The following is an 18,820-nucleotide window of genomic DNA, read 5'->3' as shown; positions in this document are numbered from 1 at the left end:
GATTCATCTAGGCTAGGCTACATTGAAAAACTGGAATTTTTGTGTTGATTAAAAAGTTTAAAAATGTCCTTTGCTATCTAGGTTGGTGGTATTGTGACTGATACTATTATTGACATTATCCTATTTACATTTGCTTGATGCAACATGCAGCTGGCAAAGGCCGAACAACATAATGAACAAGTTATTCCTTTTATTGGTCTTCGCAACATGGGAAATACTTGTTATTTAAATAGTATTTTACAGGTTTGTTGAAAAAGCTTAGGCTATGATAAACAAATTGATTTGTTGTTTATAGTATGGCAGAGGCTATGTTTACCACATATTGTGAATATAGCCTCAGACTATATTCACTTCAGATGTACGGTAATCACCTATTTGGAAAATTAGTTAAAGTGATAGCCTAATGTTGAAGTGCTGTAAAGCAAATGTGAAAAACTATGTGTATACTGCAGTGGTTTTCAACCTTTTTGGTGGAACGTAACCCAATGAAACATTCCAATAGCTCGAGGAACCCCTTTTCAATAATTTAATTGCCTTATGCAAAAAACATCGTTTGATTAATTAAATTAAAATACTCATGTTCAGATTTATTCAGAGGTGGGCAGTAGCGCGCTACTTTTTTGGTAAAAGTACCGGTAGCTGTAGCGGCGCTACTTTTTAGTTGGAGTAGGGGATGCAGTAGCGGCGCTATTTTTTTTTTTCAAGGTAGCGGGAAAGGTGCTATTTTTTTTCAGTCGCACTCCCGCTACCTGCTACTTTTTCATTTAAAATAAAAAAATACTCGTTTTTTGGCAACACCGGCATGGTCAAGCAGCTATATAATCGATTTGGTTTTAAAGTTTCGGTCTTTTGGATGTAATTCGACTGTTGTACTTCGACTACAAGACGGATGTAATTTGACTGTTGCGGAGACATCAAGCCAGGTTGATATCGAGAAGTGACACCAACACCAGTCATGACTTCGAGGATGAATTTTTTGGTGTGTTGGCGTCATCCCGTGAAACGTTGGTGCAGAAGGAAACAGCAATTGTGAAGGCCTTTTTTCGGACAGGAGCAAGTCCTTGATCTTTTCGAATACCGAGTTAAAGCATCTGTTCATTAAATACAACACCTCATTCCTCCCAGTGCTGCGGTGGAGAGACTTTTCTCTGTTGGAAAAGATGTGCTTAAGCCAAAGCGGGCAGGACTTAGTGAATCTCATTTTGAAATGCTCGTATTTTTGAAAGATGCGTAACAATCAATTTCTCTTAGAATGTGTTTTCAATAACGACGTTAAAATGACAGTGTAAACGAATGATAACATTCATTGAAGAGTGTTTCCTAGTGTCATTTTAGACAAACGTAGCGGAAGAAGTAGCAGTAGCGGGTAGAGCGCTACTTTAAAAGTAGCGGGTGCCCTCCTTTGGATTTATTTATGTACAATAAAAATACAAACCGTAAAAAATTACATTTATAAATTCTCATAAAATTTTTATCATTTTGCGGATTTGAATGTAAACTTGCGGAACCCCTAGACTTACTGGCGGAACCTTAGGGTTCTGCGGAACTCTGGTTGAAAACCACTGGTGCACTGAGTTGCATTTTCATTGTGGGCATGTGTGGCACACCCTGCAATTGGCAGTCCTAAATGCATCGGGTCTGCTATTATTCGGTGAGTTCCTAACCTCTAAACCCCTAACCCCCAACCCTGAAACGGAAATGATAATTAGGCTACGGTACCCGATAATTTAAAAAAAAAATGAAAAAATTCCCCGTTAAGGGATCGGACTCACCGAAACGGGCCATTCCAAAATGCATCATACTTTGTGAGAACTGTGTGTTCTCAACATTAATTGTTGTCAAGCAACTTCAACTAATTGTTGTCAAACAACATCAACAACAATACCAAACCCACAAGTGCAAAATTGTGTGTGAACCTTGTCTGAATTTATATCAACCCAGCCAGCAAATCAGTCACTTTTTACATTGATTTAACGCAGTGTTTTTCAACCTTAGACATTGACTCAATGTAAAAACGACCAATTTTTCTGGCTGGGAAGCAGCTGAGACTGAAATAGATTTAAAATTTGTTTTACTAACCTTTGCAACTAGCTTAAACTCCAAGATTTTTTACTACTTTCAAGCACTAGTTGAATAAGCAACTTTTGACGACTCACAAAGGGTGAAACAGGCTGTAAAGGTTACTTTGATAATAGTGAATTAATCTACTTATTATTGTTGTATAGATTCTCTACTACTGTCCATATTTTGAGAGAAAACTATCACAAGCTTTGAAAATTTTAAAGATTGAGAAAAAAAGGAGTCAAAACGAAGATGATGCTATCACATGCAATGCAGAAGATGAAAATTTAACTTTAGTTAAAGGTAACAATAGTCAAATTTGAAACTAACAAATTTCAATGCCAAGAACGTAATATGAATATTAGAAACTTAAAAGTGCTGAATTTTAAGTTAAGCTGTCTGCATGCAGCATTTCAAATGACACAATTTATATCCCGCAACATACAAATGTTGTGAATATTTGGTATATATTGCTAGGATGAAAAATTAAGCCTGTAATTGCTTTCAAAGCAGTAAATCTTTATCTAGCTAGGCGCTAATAATTAATTATTGTGGTTGTGCTGTGTAGAGGCACATTGCTGGCAGGGTTGGTTGATTTAAATCAAATGATTTAAATCATTGATTTAAATCAAACAATAAAAATCAAAAAAAATCAATTAAAAAAATCAAATGATTTTTTATTTGCTAAAATAAAAATAAATAACATCAACAAACGTTTCACTGCTTCTCTGTAATACAAAAGTTATATTTTAATATGTAAGGCTATAGGCTATGCATGTTTTGAAAGGCAACTTAGTTTACTTGGCAGTTCACAAACAGTGTTGTTCACTAAACATAGTTTTTAAGCGAGTTTTTTCCACTGTTGGTCTGGTTCAATCAGAAGTTCGAAATCCATTGGGTACTGCAAAAGCTGGCGAGCTTGTATTTATGTACAAACTTTTCAATGCAAAATAAACTGCAATTTTTGTGTCATCTGAACTTTTATTGTTTTGGTATGGTACGTCGGTAACATAATTATATTACACAGTTAAACTTTCTTTGCAAAAAGTCTGGCTGTAGGCTATGCATCAGTTGAGCAAAAAAGCAAAGTGATGCGTGCTCAAACGTAAGGAAAGATCTTAGTGTAGTGAGATGACAGTCTGAGACGTACCTCAATCTCGATATGCACATTATGATTTAGTATAAAGCAACATATCACACCTACTTAAAAATATGTGCAATAGACAGGCTAGCCTACAATATGATAATAAAAATGATTAAACACTTGCAAAGCAAAGCCTTTCAATCAATCAAGGGGTTAAAAATAATTCTGCTATCTTACTAAAATGATCTCTTCCCCCAAGTAGACTCGACGCTTTTTTATATAAAAAAAATCAAAAAAATCTGATTTAAATCAAAAAAATCCGATTTAAATCAAAAAAATCCGATTTTTTTGATTTTTTTAAAAAAATCATGATTTTTCCAACCCTGATTGCTGGAATGCTGGTATCATAGGCGCCGGGTTTTGAAAATCGCCGGGGGGGCAAACTTTCTAGCCGACTGATTGCTTACATTCAAAATGCTGATGTTTGTTTGTCAGCATTGATGTTTTTTTGCGTCTATATGCCATTGTATATCACCATAGGCATCGAAATAGGGTGGGCCGGGTGGGTGGCGCCCACCCTGCCGTGAAACGAGGGTGGGCAAAATATGTTTCGCCCACTCTGTTTTCATAACACTTGTGAAGTGTTCGTTATAATTATTTTCGTTTTTGTTAAACGCTGAATTATCCAACCAACTGCAGCGCAACTTCTTGTTTTACGCTATGTCTCTCGCTAGGTATCCGACAGAACAAAGCAATTCCGCAACAACGCTGCCTTGAAAAAAGGCGGTACTCACTGCATTGTTGTTGCTACGGCAACTGCCACAGTCCACACGCTGGCAATTCCTGGTGAGAGAAAGCCACGTTTGATCTTTTTTCCGAAAGGTCTCACTTTCGTTACGTCACAATCAAACTTCAGTTCCGGGTTAGCGTAAGGGAATATGAATATGACATCATAATGAACATGACAATAAAATAACCGATACATACAAGCTAAAGACGTACTGAAACAATCGCTTTTTACAAATCTTTCCTCACAAACTTGTTGCTGGATATAAATTGGGGCACCGCGCGATGTTGTCATTTCATTATTGAAAAGTTAAACATGAAGCAAAGTCAAACATCCATTCGCGCATTCTTGAAACCAGCTTCCAAAAGGCGTCGAGATAATAACGCTGAAGAAGCTACGTCCAGCACGAATGAACGTAGAGATGACATAGATGAAGAAAGCAGTACATCAAGGATGGACATTGGACAGTGGTGAAGCCAATATCTCAGGCAATGCACCTGTAGTTGTAGAAGACAGCATGAGCCATGGATCTCTACCTGCGCTATTTGACGTTAGCATGCTGCCGGATCAGCTTCCGGCTCGGGAAGGTTCCGTCAGCACAGTCAGCAGTCACCTGTCCGAACATTTTGAGGCAAATCCGAAGGGGCCACTTTAAAGATAACAGGTCACGAGTCACCCGCTTTTTAGGTCGCAAAGGAAAACATAAAAAAAGTTTGTTTAGTTTAATAGCGCTCATAAGATCGCAAGGCGCAAGAAAGCAAACATCAAACCTATTAAAGCTTAATTGCTGCAGCAACGTTAAACGCAGTCTTTGTGAGAAAAACTAACCATTGCGAATTTGCGAACATAGGCTACGCATTCAATGAAATCTGTTTGAAAACTCTCGCCCACCCAGAATTCCTCTCTTCTAAGAAAAAATCGACGCCTATGTATATCACCAAGCTTTATAAGGTAGGCTCAGGCCTCGAAATTCACGGCGGACATCGGACATGTCCGCCGTCACAGCATGTGATGTCCGCGGGAAGTACCATCTAGATCGGTCATATTTGTCCGCCGAGAAATAACACAGGAACTATATATGATACAAATCGTCACTGCATAGCACGAACAATTGTTGCGATAATATAATTTCCAGCGCATTCTAGCGCGCATCTAGAAAATGTGAATACTTTATCCCTTAGCTTCCATTCAAGGAGGAAAACTTTCGATTTTTACATTGCTTCAACGATTGATGACATTGAATCAGCGTAACAAAGGTGAATTCTTCGCTAAGAATCGATAGGAGTACAGGTACTTCTACACCAGGGGTCACCAAACTTTTTTCTCTGAGGGCCGGATTGCTGCGAGATTACAGCTGCGGGCCGGATGCAAATTGCGAAAACACATACAACTATTTAGAATCTCCATTGACTTAAATTGTCCAAATCCTTCTGCTTATGATGTCTAGTCTGGCTGGCATGATTTGCCTAAACAGAGATATCGCACTGATCAAATATTGGTGTTTTGAACAACAAAGTTTGTGATGTCTTAAGAAACAATATGGAAAAATCATTATTTAGCATTTAACAGGACAAGCAAGTTGCGTGTAGCTCAACAGCAACGTCAGTCCTTTACAAAAAGTTTGGTAACTTTTTTCCTTAACAGTTGTAGTGCAGCTGTTATTTCCGCAGCACGTAGCGGGCCGGATGAAATCAGTTCGCGGGCCGTAGTTTGGTGACCCCTGTTCTACACTAATCACGCGCAATTTAGTTCAAGTTTTACGTCACAATGTCTGGCATTGATCTCCGAGTAATAATGATACGGCAAGGTTGGTTACTAAATTAGATTATACGAGTAGGATATTACAGCAAGATGCAACAAAATTAGTAAGTTTTGGTATTACAGTAAGAAAAGACCCAAGGAAAATTCACTTTCGCTCACATGACACGCAAAAATAAACTTAAAGAAAAAAGCCTGTGAAACTTTGCACAGCAGAAAATAGTAGCGTTAGTGTAGAAATTTTCCGACTCCTGCCCAGAGCATTGTGACGCAATAAGCCACACGACCTCGTTCGGTGGAAGTTAATCAGTTAAGTGACGTATTGACCAGCTACACGGCGCTTTGACTCTTCAAGCGCAAGTCGTTGTCTGATGAAAGCCTTTCAGAGTGACTTTACTGAATTTTTAAAAAGCCTTCTAAAACCGTAGTTATATACAGTAGAATTCGCTTATAACGGCACCTCTAGGGAATTTGCCAAAACTGACGTTATAGCCGAATTGACGTTATAGTTGAACTACCACAAACTATTCCAAAACTGTCTTTTGATTAAAGAAAGAGGTGTATAATCCAGTCAGGTTTACTGTGTACCACCAAACTGACAAAAGTCACGCAGAAAATACAGTAAACAAAGAAATTGTTTAAAAAAAAAATAACCTACAGCGAAAAATGCAGGAAATTCGCGCAATACAGCTCGTTACAGACAGTAGTAGAGAAGTTCATTGTTTATTAGCAAAAAAGGCATTGATCTTCAGCTGTTTCGGTTTTGACACGGATTTCTCTACCACATAGCGTTCAGCTTTTGCTAAATAATGTAGGATTTGCTCGCTATCGTCGTGACTTCGGAAGTATCGGTCTAGTTGTCTGATTGACTTCTTGATTAGTTTATACAGTACTGCACGTACAACTGTTGCTTTGAGTTGTTTAAAGGTCAGCTGTAGAGCTGCTTTTTACACGTGATAGTTTTACACGCGGGAAAAAATTAATTCAGTTAATTAAAGTCCCTGCTGCGAACGACATAGCAAAATAAAGGGAAGACATTTTGCAAGCAGCAGCGCTAACTGGATTAAAAGACTGACCGTTCGTGGTGAAGGTGATGGCTTAAAGTGACGTTATAAACGAACAAAAGACGTCTGGGGACCAACAAAGGATGCTGTTACATGCGAATTGACGTTATAGGCGATGCTGTTGTAGCCGAACTACAATGTACGTAAAAGATAGGAATTCTGCCGGGACCGAGCGAAATGTGACATAATAGGCGAATTGACGTTATAAACGAAGCCGTTATAGGCGAATTCTACTGTAGTTCTGAAATGGCGAAGAATTATTATCAAGATAAAGTGATTAAGCATGACGATCGACGGCTGAAACTGGTGTGTCAGCCGTGAGACTTAATTTGTCCGCCGAGATAGCTGCTCAGACCGGACACGTTTGTCCACCGTCAACAAAAGTGAATTTCGAGGCCTGTAGGCTACTTCAAATTATATGCTGGTCACTTTGAACTTCAGCTCTTAATACGCGTAGATACTAAACTGAGCAAACCGCACCACGTTATTGACACTCCCAAGAAAAAACAAAGCAAAAGAAATTAAGAAAAACGTTTTTCAATTATTGTTACTATGCTTCAACGGCACCATGCTGGCGTTTATCAGCTACCGTACTTCTGTTCCTTTTGTTATCTTAGGAGCAGCGCTCTTGTTGCAACAAGTAGATCTTTTAACTGAGATCGATCCGCAATGAAGGTCAAACTAACGCAAATCTGAACTTAGAAACATTTGGTTTAGGATTTTTTTTAAATAATTTGCGGGGGGGCAGCCACCCCGAGCTAAATTCACGGGGGGGCGCCCCTTGGAGTCGGCCCCTATGGCTGGTATAACAAAATTAAATCTCTTGTAAAAGTAAACTAACGTAATTTTTACAAAGTTCAACAAAAAAGTGTATGAGCACATGTACAATATAGGTATGCATCATGTCTAAGTCTCATAGGTATTGTCTAATGTTTTTTGAAGTTCAGAAAAAAAGATCCACAAAAAATACTAGACAATGTTAATTCAATGGAGAAACAGATTGATGCCAAAGGTCTAAACTTTTAGTTGAGTTCTTAAAATTTTATAAGAGCAAAAACTCACCAATGATAATAATGCAAATTCAACTAAAACAATCTGTTACAGATGGCCAAAAGAAAAGCATTGATATATTTCAGATACTTAATGTGAGAAAAATGCACTAGCTTATAAAAATTATGAAAATGAAACAAAGGCAGTCCAAAAATAACCTGGACGCAAACGTTACAAAACGACATCAAAAAATTACTAAGAAGCATTCATGACCATGAATAATGGTGCATTGCATCTGTAATTCTGTATGGTATGACATGTGATTTAACCAATTCAACACCTGGTTTCAGTTCGGTTTGTTTCTGATCGTCAAAGCAAATATTACCATATCAAAGGTGTAAGCTACTAAAAGCAAAATTCGGCAATATTGTGACACCAAATAACAACTAAATGTCATTTAAAAATGACAGAAGCCATACTATTAACAGTGCACACCAGAACTAACTAAGTCTCGCATCGTCTTCGGATTCATGGCATTTGGACCTCGTCCTACTAGTGTCCATTACTGAATATCAAGTTTATATAATATTATGAGTTTATTAACACCTGAGTTATTTCTATGTTGAAGAATTGCAAGCACTGTTTTCCAATCTTAATCAAAATCGGTTGCGTTTGCTGAAAGAAGGAAGTGATCTTGGCGAAGAGGATGTCAAGCTTTTGTCTGCAGTTCGACCCGAGAGTTTTATAAACAGTCTAAGGTGATTTTTCCATGTACTGGCAATAAAAATGACTATAGATTTTAATATTTTTTCCATATACTGGTCTGTTAATAAAGCAAATCAGTTATTTGGCTTTCGTCAAGGTCTCAATTGGGCATGTGATGTGTCGCGTTTTGATGTGAGATTTGTTTTTTAACTTATAGTTAAGAACGAAAATGATTTAATTCAAAGATAAATTTGTATGTAGGGATGGGCAATATAGAATTTTGAATAGTTGCAATCCGAATATCTAATTATTCGAATTGAAATATTTCGAATTGAATTTTCCAAACCGAAATGAAAATATCCGCTTTTCTGACTACCAAAATTTTTTATCGATTTTTCGCCGATAAATTGCATTCGGCTCAGCGATAGCTATTCGCTCTAGCGAAAACAGCTACCCATCTCTCTTTACCATTGCGGTTTGTAGACGTTGGAAGACCGTTGTGCTGTGGATTTGCATCTATTTTCATCGTACTAAACATGGAACACAATTCAACTCTGGGTGAGGCTACCGCTACATATGGTGTCGTAAGTTCCACAACAATGCAGCAATCCAATGAAATGGATGATCTATTGAGCTCCGGTATTAAAGCTACAAATACTTCAGCATCAAGTAACGATGACAACGAACAGCTTTCAGCTGCCAAAGAAAACCGATCGTACCTTAAGGCAAAAGTGAAAAACAGAGATGTAATTGAATGGTGGAACAAAAATAAAGAAAAGTTCCCGCTGTTGTTTGATCTTGCGAGGAAGTATTTAGCCACTCCTGTTACTTCTGCATCTTCAGAAAGATCCTTCTTCGGTGCTGGATTAACAGCATCAAAACTGCGATTGCGGCTCACTGGCGAGCGATTAAAAGCTTTAAACATTCTTCACTGCAACAATGACTTGCTGTCCTAGCCAGTTACTGCTGTTTTTTCGTTTCGTTGCCTCTTTTCCATTATGTGTCTCAAATAAAACCAGAATAAAAACAAATCTTGACATTTTCTGAAATTAAAATAAATATTCTAGAATAGGTATTCGAAATTCGAAAAATTATTCTAGAATAGCTTATTCTTCTATTTTGTCCATCCCTATTTGTTTGCAGTACTTTTGCAATGGTGAAGAAAAGTTGAAGCACTACATATGCAGGATTAGGTTTGCTTAAATTATTGATTTTGACCTTGGTTTGTTTTCCAGAAAACTTTATCCGGTATTTGAACCATTCACTCAGCAAGATGCTCAAGAATGTTTCCACTGCATATTGAGCTTATGCAAATCAGCAATTTCTTCATTGAAAGGAACTAAGAAGGTGCAAAAGTTTTTGTACGCTATGCTAATAGTGTTTAGTTATTTCGTTTTTCGTTATTACCATGCTCCAGAAAAATGTGCAATGTGCATTCATTAGAAGATGAACTATAGATATATACTAGCATGATATATACTAACATTAGAAGATATACTAGCATGTCATGCAAAGGGTAAAAATCTGAAGAGTTTAAAATATGTATGAATGTTTGTTCAGTCATAAATCCAAACGCATTTAGTTATTGCACAATGCACGGTTGGATTCCATTTTATGTCTTTGAAAGTACACACTTGATATATGGATTAAATTTTGAATTGTCAGATTAAAATATTTCTTAAGTGTGAGCGCTTCATCCTACAGCTGTACTAAGTGAGTATCTTAATATGTGTGCAGAAACCATCCGACCAAGCCGTCAACAACACACTCCACAAAGTTGTTGGAGGAAGAAGACTCCGACTTGCCAGCATTCTCGGCTCGTCTTCAGAAAACAAGACAAATTCAGTTCAAGCGCTCAAAAACAAAAATGCTGAAAATGTTGTCCGTCAAGAAAGTTCAAGAGTTGTCTTGAAGAGGAAGCATAAAACAGATGACCAAGTTCATGATGCTGGTCTTGGCGAGGATGAGACTTTGTCGGGTCAGAGCGATCAGAATAGTCTGCTGGCTGACCAGTCCACAACGGGTTGTTTTGAGAAATTTAGACAAAAACATGCGAAATTGAATGAAGCAAAGTCAAAAACTGTAAACAGTGAATATTTCCATACGGGAAGGGCCACTGAAGATGCCAGGATAAACAAAGAAAACGATCCCAAGCATGATGTCACTGATTTCGACCAAGAACCGCCAACAAAAAAATCTCGATTTAATTGCGACGTTAAAATCACTTCTAAACCTATCAAACTGTTACCTACAAAGTCGTTGCTAAGAGGATTCTTAAACAGAAAACGCTATAATCCTTTGAAAGTAAAGAAACCCCACAATCATTTGTCAGAAACTTCCGGTGCATACGAAAGTCATCGTGATCTGCCTAATACCCCAACCAAAGAAGCCATCGTGTGCAGTGCTCGCGTACAGCCAGAAGAAATTATAAAGCTCGACGATTTTGTTCAAGACACTTTTCAAGGGGAATTAGTAACAACAACAAGATGTATGGAGTGTGAAAGTAAAGTGCATCGATCGGAAATGTTTCAAGTAAGTTTGAAAATTTTGCCATTTACGTATTAACCCCACAAGTGAACGTAACGTCTACAATTACATGAAAGGTGTAAACCGAAACCTATCATTCGTTTCAATTGCATTTGAATCCAATCGAATTCTAATTTTGCTCACTTTTACTGGGAAGTTCAAAAAACTATATCTTTGCAACTCATTCTTTCCTGTTGAATCATAGCTTTGCATATAACCGCTGTTGGTTTATAACTTTATAGGACATCAGCTTGCCAGTTAAAGATACTCAGACAGTGCTATCTGAAGAAGAGAAGCAGAGAAATGAGGCATTGTCTAAAGATCTCGAGCAAAGTCATGCGAAGAAAGAAGACCTTGAATGCGGTGACCGAGTTAAGGTATTTGACTTTCGTAAATATCTTTACCAATTACAATTCTCTTGTATCATTTTACATTTGTTCACACGAAACATGATGTTGTAGCATCGGGAGGTGTGCACCTTGTCTTGGGCTCTATCGCAATTCACTTCACCTGAAACCATGGACGGCGAGAACAAGTACTTTTGTGACGTTTGCTTAAGGTATGTGCTGTTTGTTTGTATTTGGTTTGACGCATATGATTTTTTGTGCTGAAAATTGGCCAGGTAAAAATTGTATTGTTTTATGATAAACGCCAACGTTCCGTAAGTCGATCTGTTACTCAAACTAATTACAACCATTGGTTAACACTTCCAACACTTGATGAGACGCAACACTTTTCCCAGATTGTCCGAAGGAGAACGCAGCATGCTGTTCAAGCAACTGCCACCAATTTTGACCTTCCACCTGAAGCGGTTTTCTACTACCTCAACAAACTTCACTACCTCGGTACATATGCAGTTTGTGTTATTAACAATCTAGAACACTGTTGTAGTGACTTCTTGCATTTTATTTCTGGAGTCCTAAATACTTTTGGAAAACATTTTTTTCGTGAGTCGCCCTGAAGTCTGAATTGTCAATCCTGTTATAATTTCAGAAACTTTATACTCGTTAAGCGGAAGCATGCGACGTGTCTATTTTGACTGGTAGATTTATTGACTGCTTTTTTATGCTTGTGAAACAGTGGCGCCGCCAGACCTTCAACAACGGGGGGGCAAAATATTGACAGTGCAAGACAGCAGCGTAGTCCAAAATTTTGAAAGGGAGGGTGTTGACAGCCGGCGGGCGAAGCCCGATGGCGAGTTCGCCGAAGGCGACACTTAGCGTCTGGGGGGCCTCCCCCAGAAAATTTTGAAAAATTACTTTCAGTTTGGTGCATTCTGAGAGCATTTTCAACAAAATTGTGGATATGTATTTTGGCATAGCAAAAGGATAAGATCATGTTTTCTTCGGCATTTTTCGGAAATAAAGCTAAGTCTCTATGTTTTCTTGTTGTTAATTCCAGATTGAGATGTTTGGTATTGGCAAAACTCGCTCTTTTAATGCAGTTTCGTTTAAAATTAGGCAAACTTTGTTTTCGAGACATAGGTTGATTGCTTTTTTTTGCGGGATTATTACAGTTTTATTACTTATCAATTTTCTCCTTGGTTGATTCAAAAAGCGATCTTATTCCGGTAAGTCACTGACTTTTATGCTCTGAAGTCAACCCAAAGTTTAGAAAATGTAACGTCATAAAGGTCATACATCTTAATGAGTGTCAAACAAAAAGCGTTGAGACAATGAAGTTACTTTAGGCTATTTTTGATATATTCAACTTCAAGTTTTGTATAACGAATAGCTAGCTGTTTAGATGTTAATCTAGATCGAACAAGCGATCTCAGCAGTTGCAGATGGCTAGAATCCTTGCACAGTTTGACGAGAAATTACATCATAGGCTAAAGCTTTTCTTGTAAACAATGTATTAACATCCGTAAATTCAATTTGAAAGGTTGAAACCCCCGATCCCCCCTCCCTTGGCTACGCCACTGGTGCAAGACAGTGGTATATTGTTTAATTTCTCTTGTTTTCTACCAGGGATGGAAAAAATGTTCAGCTTCCCGGGAATCTGTTCCGCGGCTTACAATCACGATAATGAGAACCTTATATTTTACTGATCTCCGGAGCTGACGTAAACCTTAAGGCATAGATCTGTTGACTCAATGCAAATGTAAAATAATGTAAAAAAAAATTAATCACAACATCACAATGCACGTTCTTCATTACTCTACCAAAAAATAATGTGTGAACTCACGCTACAAATTACACTCATAAGTGACTTCAACATTTCAACGTATATGAGCAGTTCTAAAATTCACATAGTTTTAATTTTCGGATATGCTCAGCGTGAATAATTTTACAAAGTGAGTCCCAAATTTTGAAACCGTGCCAAAATAACAGAGATATCACTCCTAAAGCACAAGAAGAATTGACAGCCCCCCCCCCCCCCCAAACTGAGCAAGACTCCAGGAGCCCAACCTTCTAAGGGTTAAAAGTCATGTCGACTTATTCTTGATGCCCCCCTTATCGAAAGTTGTTCTTTGTAGTACCGTTTTGAAGGTGGATTACGACTATGAACAAAAGAATAAATTTTAACCTTCAATTTGTATTGAAAATACATGACGTCATGTCTTCCAACCTTATCACATTTTTTTTCATTACGTAATATTTACCACCACCAAACCACTTTTGACGATCGAATTTGTTAATTTATTATTCGGTAAAATGTTTAGATGATGTCACTTCATTACGCCGATTTGAGATATAATTTCATTCATGACGTCGTATGGATGAAAAACTTTTACAAGTTTTATACTCTGCTGAGATTAAAGAAGAAACATAAATGATAAATATTGGAGAAATTGAGTCTCCTTTACAACTTAAGAATCGAACAACTCAAAACTGCTGAAACAAAATGTTTTGTTTAAGTGAAAGAATCACTGCAAGCAACCAATGCCAAAATGCGCGCGGAAGAAGTCATGCGAGTGTGAGGTATCAAAACTTTAACAGGTTAGTAAAAACAGAGAGAGACTGTTCACCAGGCATTTTATAATAAAAGTAATTTGCGTTCTTCTGGTGACTATTTACTAGGTTACCTCCTGATGTTAAAGATGATAACTAGCTTTTGTATTTCCGACGTTTCGTCAGTCAGCACGACTGACTTTATCAAGGTGGCTAAAACAGGTTAACACAACCTGTTCAGCAACGATGGCACAACACAAAAACGTACTGATAAAATGAATAAAGTAAGCAGCAAGAATCAGAATTAAAACACGCAACAAGACACCTAGAGGTTAAACTGAATGCAGTGAATGCCTAAAACCAGTAGGCTGCTTTCCAACAGCGTAAATTTATCTATCTATTGGGCCACCGTCAAGAAACATTGAAAAGTCATCAGACAAGACAGAAACCAAGGGAATTGGCAATAACAATGATAGAGAAGACGCACTGAGAATGGAAAAGGTGAAGTTAAAGTTAAAGTAATTTTTTGTACACAGAGGGAAAATTCTGACCATCTTTCTGGTTGAGAGCATGTTGTGCTTTCTGGTTTATGTACCACTTTTCTGTAAATAATCTTTTTGTGTAATCCTTTTCAGTTTTAAGAATGGTAGCGTTGGTCCAAGTAATTTTATGGTCTGAATTTATAGAATGTTTGCAAAGAGCGGAATGCTCCGGACGTTGAAATTTAATAGCTCTTTGGTGCTCGTTGATTCTAGATTTAAGGTCACGTTTTGTCTGTCCAATGTAGATTAAATCACAGTCATGACACGGAACTTGGTAGATCAATCCAGAAACTTCACCTTCTTTCATGGGGTCTTTAGCCGAGGGAAGGTATTTACCTATTGTCAGATAGGGTTTCATCGCAACTTTGATTCCTATGCCATAAAGGATACGCTGAATTTTGTCGGTTACCCCCCTTATGTAAGGAAGACAAGTAAAAGATTTATAAGGAGGAAGCGAAGGTTTCGGTTTGGGTCGCTGTATGCAAGCAAGTTTTCGTGGAAATCCGTTGAGCATTAAAGTATTGTGAATGTTTTTCTTGTGGTGTGAACGTTCAGAATCATCCGTTATGTGAGTGTCCAGTCTGTTGTACAATGTTTTGGCCACTGTGAGTTTTTGATGCTTGGGGTGATGTGAGTTGAACTGCAGGTATCTGTCTGTATGTGTTGGTTTTTTGTGTATGGTAGTGGTTAGTTTTTTGTTGTTGCTATGGCGAACTAACCTAGTAAATAGTCACCAGAAGAACGCAAATTACTTTTATTACTTTAACAGGTTGTTATTTTTCTACATCAATGTGACGTTAGTTAAAACTTTAAAAGGTCTATATCTTTGCTTCTGTAGAAAATCTCTTTATTTACTGTACAATTTAGTCATCAAGGTTTTCCATACTTTTTTTTAAAGAGAGAGCTTTTACCCCCCCCCCCCCCCCCCCCCCCCCTTGCAACTTGAGTTGACTTACTTGAGGTTGGGATCCAAATATTAAAAAAATATTAATATGTACAGTAGAACTCGGTTAATCCGGATTCGGTTAATCCGGATTCGGTTAATCCGGATCTTCGCCTAATCCGGATGAAACTGGAAGTACAAATGAGTCAGGTTTGATAGAACCGTCATCGGTTAATCCGGATGGAATCGCCGGTCAAATCGAATCCGGATTAACCGAGTTCTACTGGTATTAATAAAAAAAAAAAAATTAAAAAGATGATGCCCAAAAAACATTGGGGGGGGGGGGGGGGGGCAGCTGCCCCCTGCCGGCGCCACTGTTGTGAAATCACCCTGACATCTAGAGCCGTCGTTACCTTCTGCGGGCGGCCAGTTCTAGTGTTCTGTACCTCACTGGTCTCCACGCACTGATACCGTTGGATAAATGAAACTGCTCATCTTTAATTATTTGCAAAGCTATAAGTGTTGCCATTTGATGTCTTTTTACAGATGAAGCGCAGTGGTTGATGTCTTATACCCTGTAGAGACTGACGGAATGGCCCGTTTCGGCTAGTTCCCTATTCCGCTACAGTCCAATTCGGCTAGTTCCCTATTCGGCTACAGTTTTGAATTGTATTTTATTCCACAATATCGTTTCTTTTGCATTCCGACAAAGAAAAATAAATTGAAATGAAATTTAGCGCAAAATGTTTGAACTATTAAAATGAAATGTTTGCTCACACAAAATCGACATGTATCCTACGTCACCGTCTGTATGCAAACTTAGAATAAATTAGAATCATCAACTATTACAAAATTCCAAATGCAACGACGCCTTCTGTTTATTTAGAGAATGTTGTATTTTATTCCACACACCGGCGCCGAGTCCCGGGCGGGCGGGCGGGCCGCGCCCGCCGGACATTTCAGGAATTAAAAAAAAAATTTAATGCAATTTTAAGTCCCAAAATTTCTGTAACCATCTGCCACCTTGATACTAGCCTACTTACCTTATTCACAGGGTTTTGTCACCATATGATAGGCCCTACTAGACCTACTAATTAAGCAATTAGTTTTCGTCAATTATTGCCATTGTTACATTGATGCAACGTTAAACAACGTTGATTCGCCGTTAAACGAGCAAAAGTGTCCAGCCGCGCCGTTTGTCTCCACTCTGCCACTCGTAGCCCAGTGCTATAAATCAAGTAAATTGCGCAAACCTGTGAGGAACTTCATTCGTGGCAAAAGTGTGACCGCAATTTCTACTGCTTTTACATCGTTTTAACATCGCCAGATGTTAAATCGGTGTAAAAACTGTAGCATTGTTCTTCAAAGGAGTAATTTTCTATCAAACGACGTTATCAATTAACTCTCTGCTGTCAAAATGCTCTATTTTGTCGTCTCAATCATCACGGTTGTATCTGTTACGTCACTGATATTAAACTGTGCACACCTGTTGGTTTGGCCGGATGAAACCGTTGGTTGTCATTAGTTGCAATTCAGCTCCTTCGTTATATATATAACTGTTCTAATTGCAGATTCAATGCAAGCTCGGTTCAATAAAGCGCAGTTTATCGCTAGATGGCTTCTCGGGAGCTGAATTGCCGTAAAATCGCTTTTGCGTTGCATTACAGCATCTTGTGTCTTATCTGTGCGCCCGCTAGGAGCGACTTATCGTATGAACCCACCGATGTATTGTGTGTGTGTTATCGTGTTGTATCAACAATAGTAATGTAATTATGGAACTACAGTAGTACAGTATTGCAGTTTTCGTCCCGCAACCCGCACATACCTATCACAAAAAATATACAGAACTGAATTACCAGGACCAGACGTTGTTGCGTACCAATTATACTTATTACTTGTTTCCAAATCGTGTTAGAGGAGACGTAGACTTAAATCTAAAACTAGGCTAGCCCAACAACCTAGCAAAATCGCCTTTTGAAAAACGCACAAAATAACCTTTATGACGTGACAGTATGTGTTCGCCCGCCTAGCTATTTTGAAAACTCGGCGCCTATGATTCCACAATATCGTTTCTTTTATAGTTGAAATTATCGAAGCTTTAGATGAGTGGGGTTTAGACCTAACCACTGAGATCTTAAACTAAAACGCGAATTAAATTTATTTTTGAACTATTAAAATTTGCTCAGATAAAATTGACACGTATCCTGCGTCGCCGTCTGCATGCAAACTTACAATATACAAGAAACAAATATTACAAGAAACGATATTGTGGAATGAAATACAATTCAAAACTGTAGCCGAATATGGAACTAGCCGAATAGTAACAGACCCAGAGACTGAACCCTAAGCATGTGCTCTACCTAGAGTAATCCAGCTCTAAACGTGGCTGTCTGTGTGGATGTATATTTTCAACAGCCACGTCACGTAATATAGTATCGCTAACGACCCCAGTTTGCGCATAAAACAGTTTTATGTTATTTCGTTAGTTTTTCTATTCAACTGCCAATGTACTTGCTTTATTGAAAGATTAATATGGTTCCACTAATTTCAGTTTTCGAACAGGATACAGTCAAAATTCACCCTTACCCTTTTAGATTTCATCAGCCAAGTTACACAAATCTTTGTGTTGGTTTGACTTCCCCTAAAAAGCATTTCTTTGCGTCTCAAACCTTGCTCACTGTTGATTAATAGTTCCATATTTTTGCGCCAAAGGTCTCCAAAATTACAAGTGCCTTGAAAATCCCGAGTACTATGAAGTTTGCAGAATGGTGCAGCGATGACTGTTTGGAAAAGAATTTCACCTACGACCTGTTTGGTGTGGTGCTTCACAGTGGAACTACCATAACTAGTGGTCATTATTTATCATACGTGAAATACAATTCCGCCAAAAAGCCAGGTAACGCATGGTATTAAAAATTTTGTGTGCAAATTAAATCCGCTAATTCACTTTTCATAGCTTTGTAGATTTTGTACATCTATTTTTGTTTAACATACCAATGTGCCATATGATTTGTTGCGTAAAAGCGGAATTTTACTCGGTAAAATTTGTTATCACACCACACGAAAACGCAGCTCGAATCAATGACTAGAAAATTTATTTGTTATTTATGAACTTTATTTCAGAAAGTGTCGATTTATCAAAGTACGATGGTCAATGGCTGGAGGTGGATGATGAGCAGGTCCGTGTCCTGTCGGAGCAGGAAATAAACAGTGCGTTGGAACAAGAAGATTTTGACGTCACTTCACGTTCTCCGTACATGCTGTTCTACCGCCGAGTCTAATTGATTTTCGTTTCAAACAAAAGGATCAACTTTATCGTAACGTTGTGGTCTATCACAACATTGGTTGCGTCTCCAGTATTACTTTCCACCATACTGCCGACCTCTCTGTTCTCCCGAATTGTACTGAATGTTTATTAGCTAATGTCTTTGTACAGTTTTTTTATTGCAATCACCATGAACTTGTAAAAAATAAAATAGTACAGACACGGTGTTACTCAGTCGAAGTTGTTATATTGGCAGTGGAA

General features: G+C 38.1%; 1 protein-coding gene across 2 annotated transcripts; it reads left to right on the top strand.

Moving 5' to 3' along the window:
- LOC145782609 (ubiquitin carboxyl-terminal hydrolase 1-like) lies at positions 1-18,789 on the top strand. 2 transcript variants are annotated; one of them, XR_014290855.1, is made up of 10 exons: positions 1-243; positions 2,226-2,364; positions 8,373-8,502; positions 9,685-9,796; positions 10,187-10,981; positions 11,218-11,352; positions 11,437-11,534; positions 11,718-11,820; positions 13,837-13,917; positions 18,007-18,024. XR_014290855.1 is itself a non-coding variant. In XM_082594415.1 (10 exons), the coding sequence occupies exons 1-10, from the start codon at positions 145-147 to the stop codon at positions 18,573-18,575; spliced, it is 1,953 nt and encodes a 650-aa protein (XP_082450541.1). In that variant the 5' UTR covers positions 1-144; the 3' UTR covers positions 18,576-18,789. The 2 variants fall into 2 exon arrangements, 1 of the variants encoding a protein (XP_082450541.1); XM_082594415.1 differs by lacking the exon at positions 13,837-13,917 and adding an exon at positions 18,418-18,789 and having other exon boundaries at positions 18,007-18,190.
- Positions 18,790-18,820: the final 31 nt, after the last annotated feature.

The sequence above is a fragment of the Aplidium turbinatum genome, chromosome 13 (assembly GCF_918807975.1).
Source record: "Aplidium turbinatum chromosome 13, kaAplTurb1.1, whole genome shotgun sequence".
Lineage (NCBI taxonomy): Eukaryota > Metazoa > Chordata > Ascidiacea > Aplousobranchia > Polyclinidae > Aplidium > Aplidium turbinatum.
Note: the sequence above shows the minus strand (reverse complement) of the source record. Positions and strands in the feature narration are given on the sequence as shown.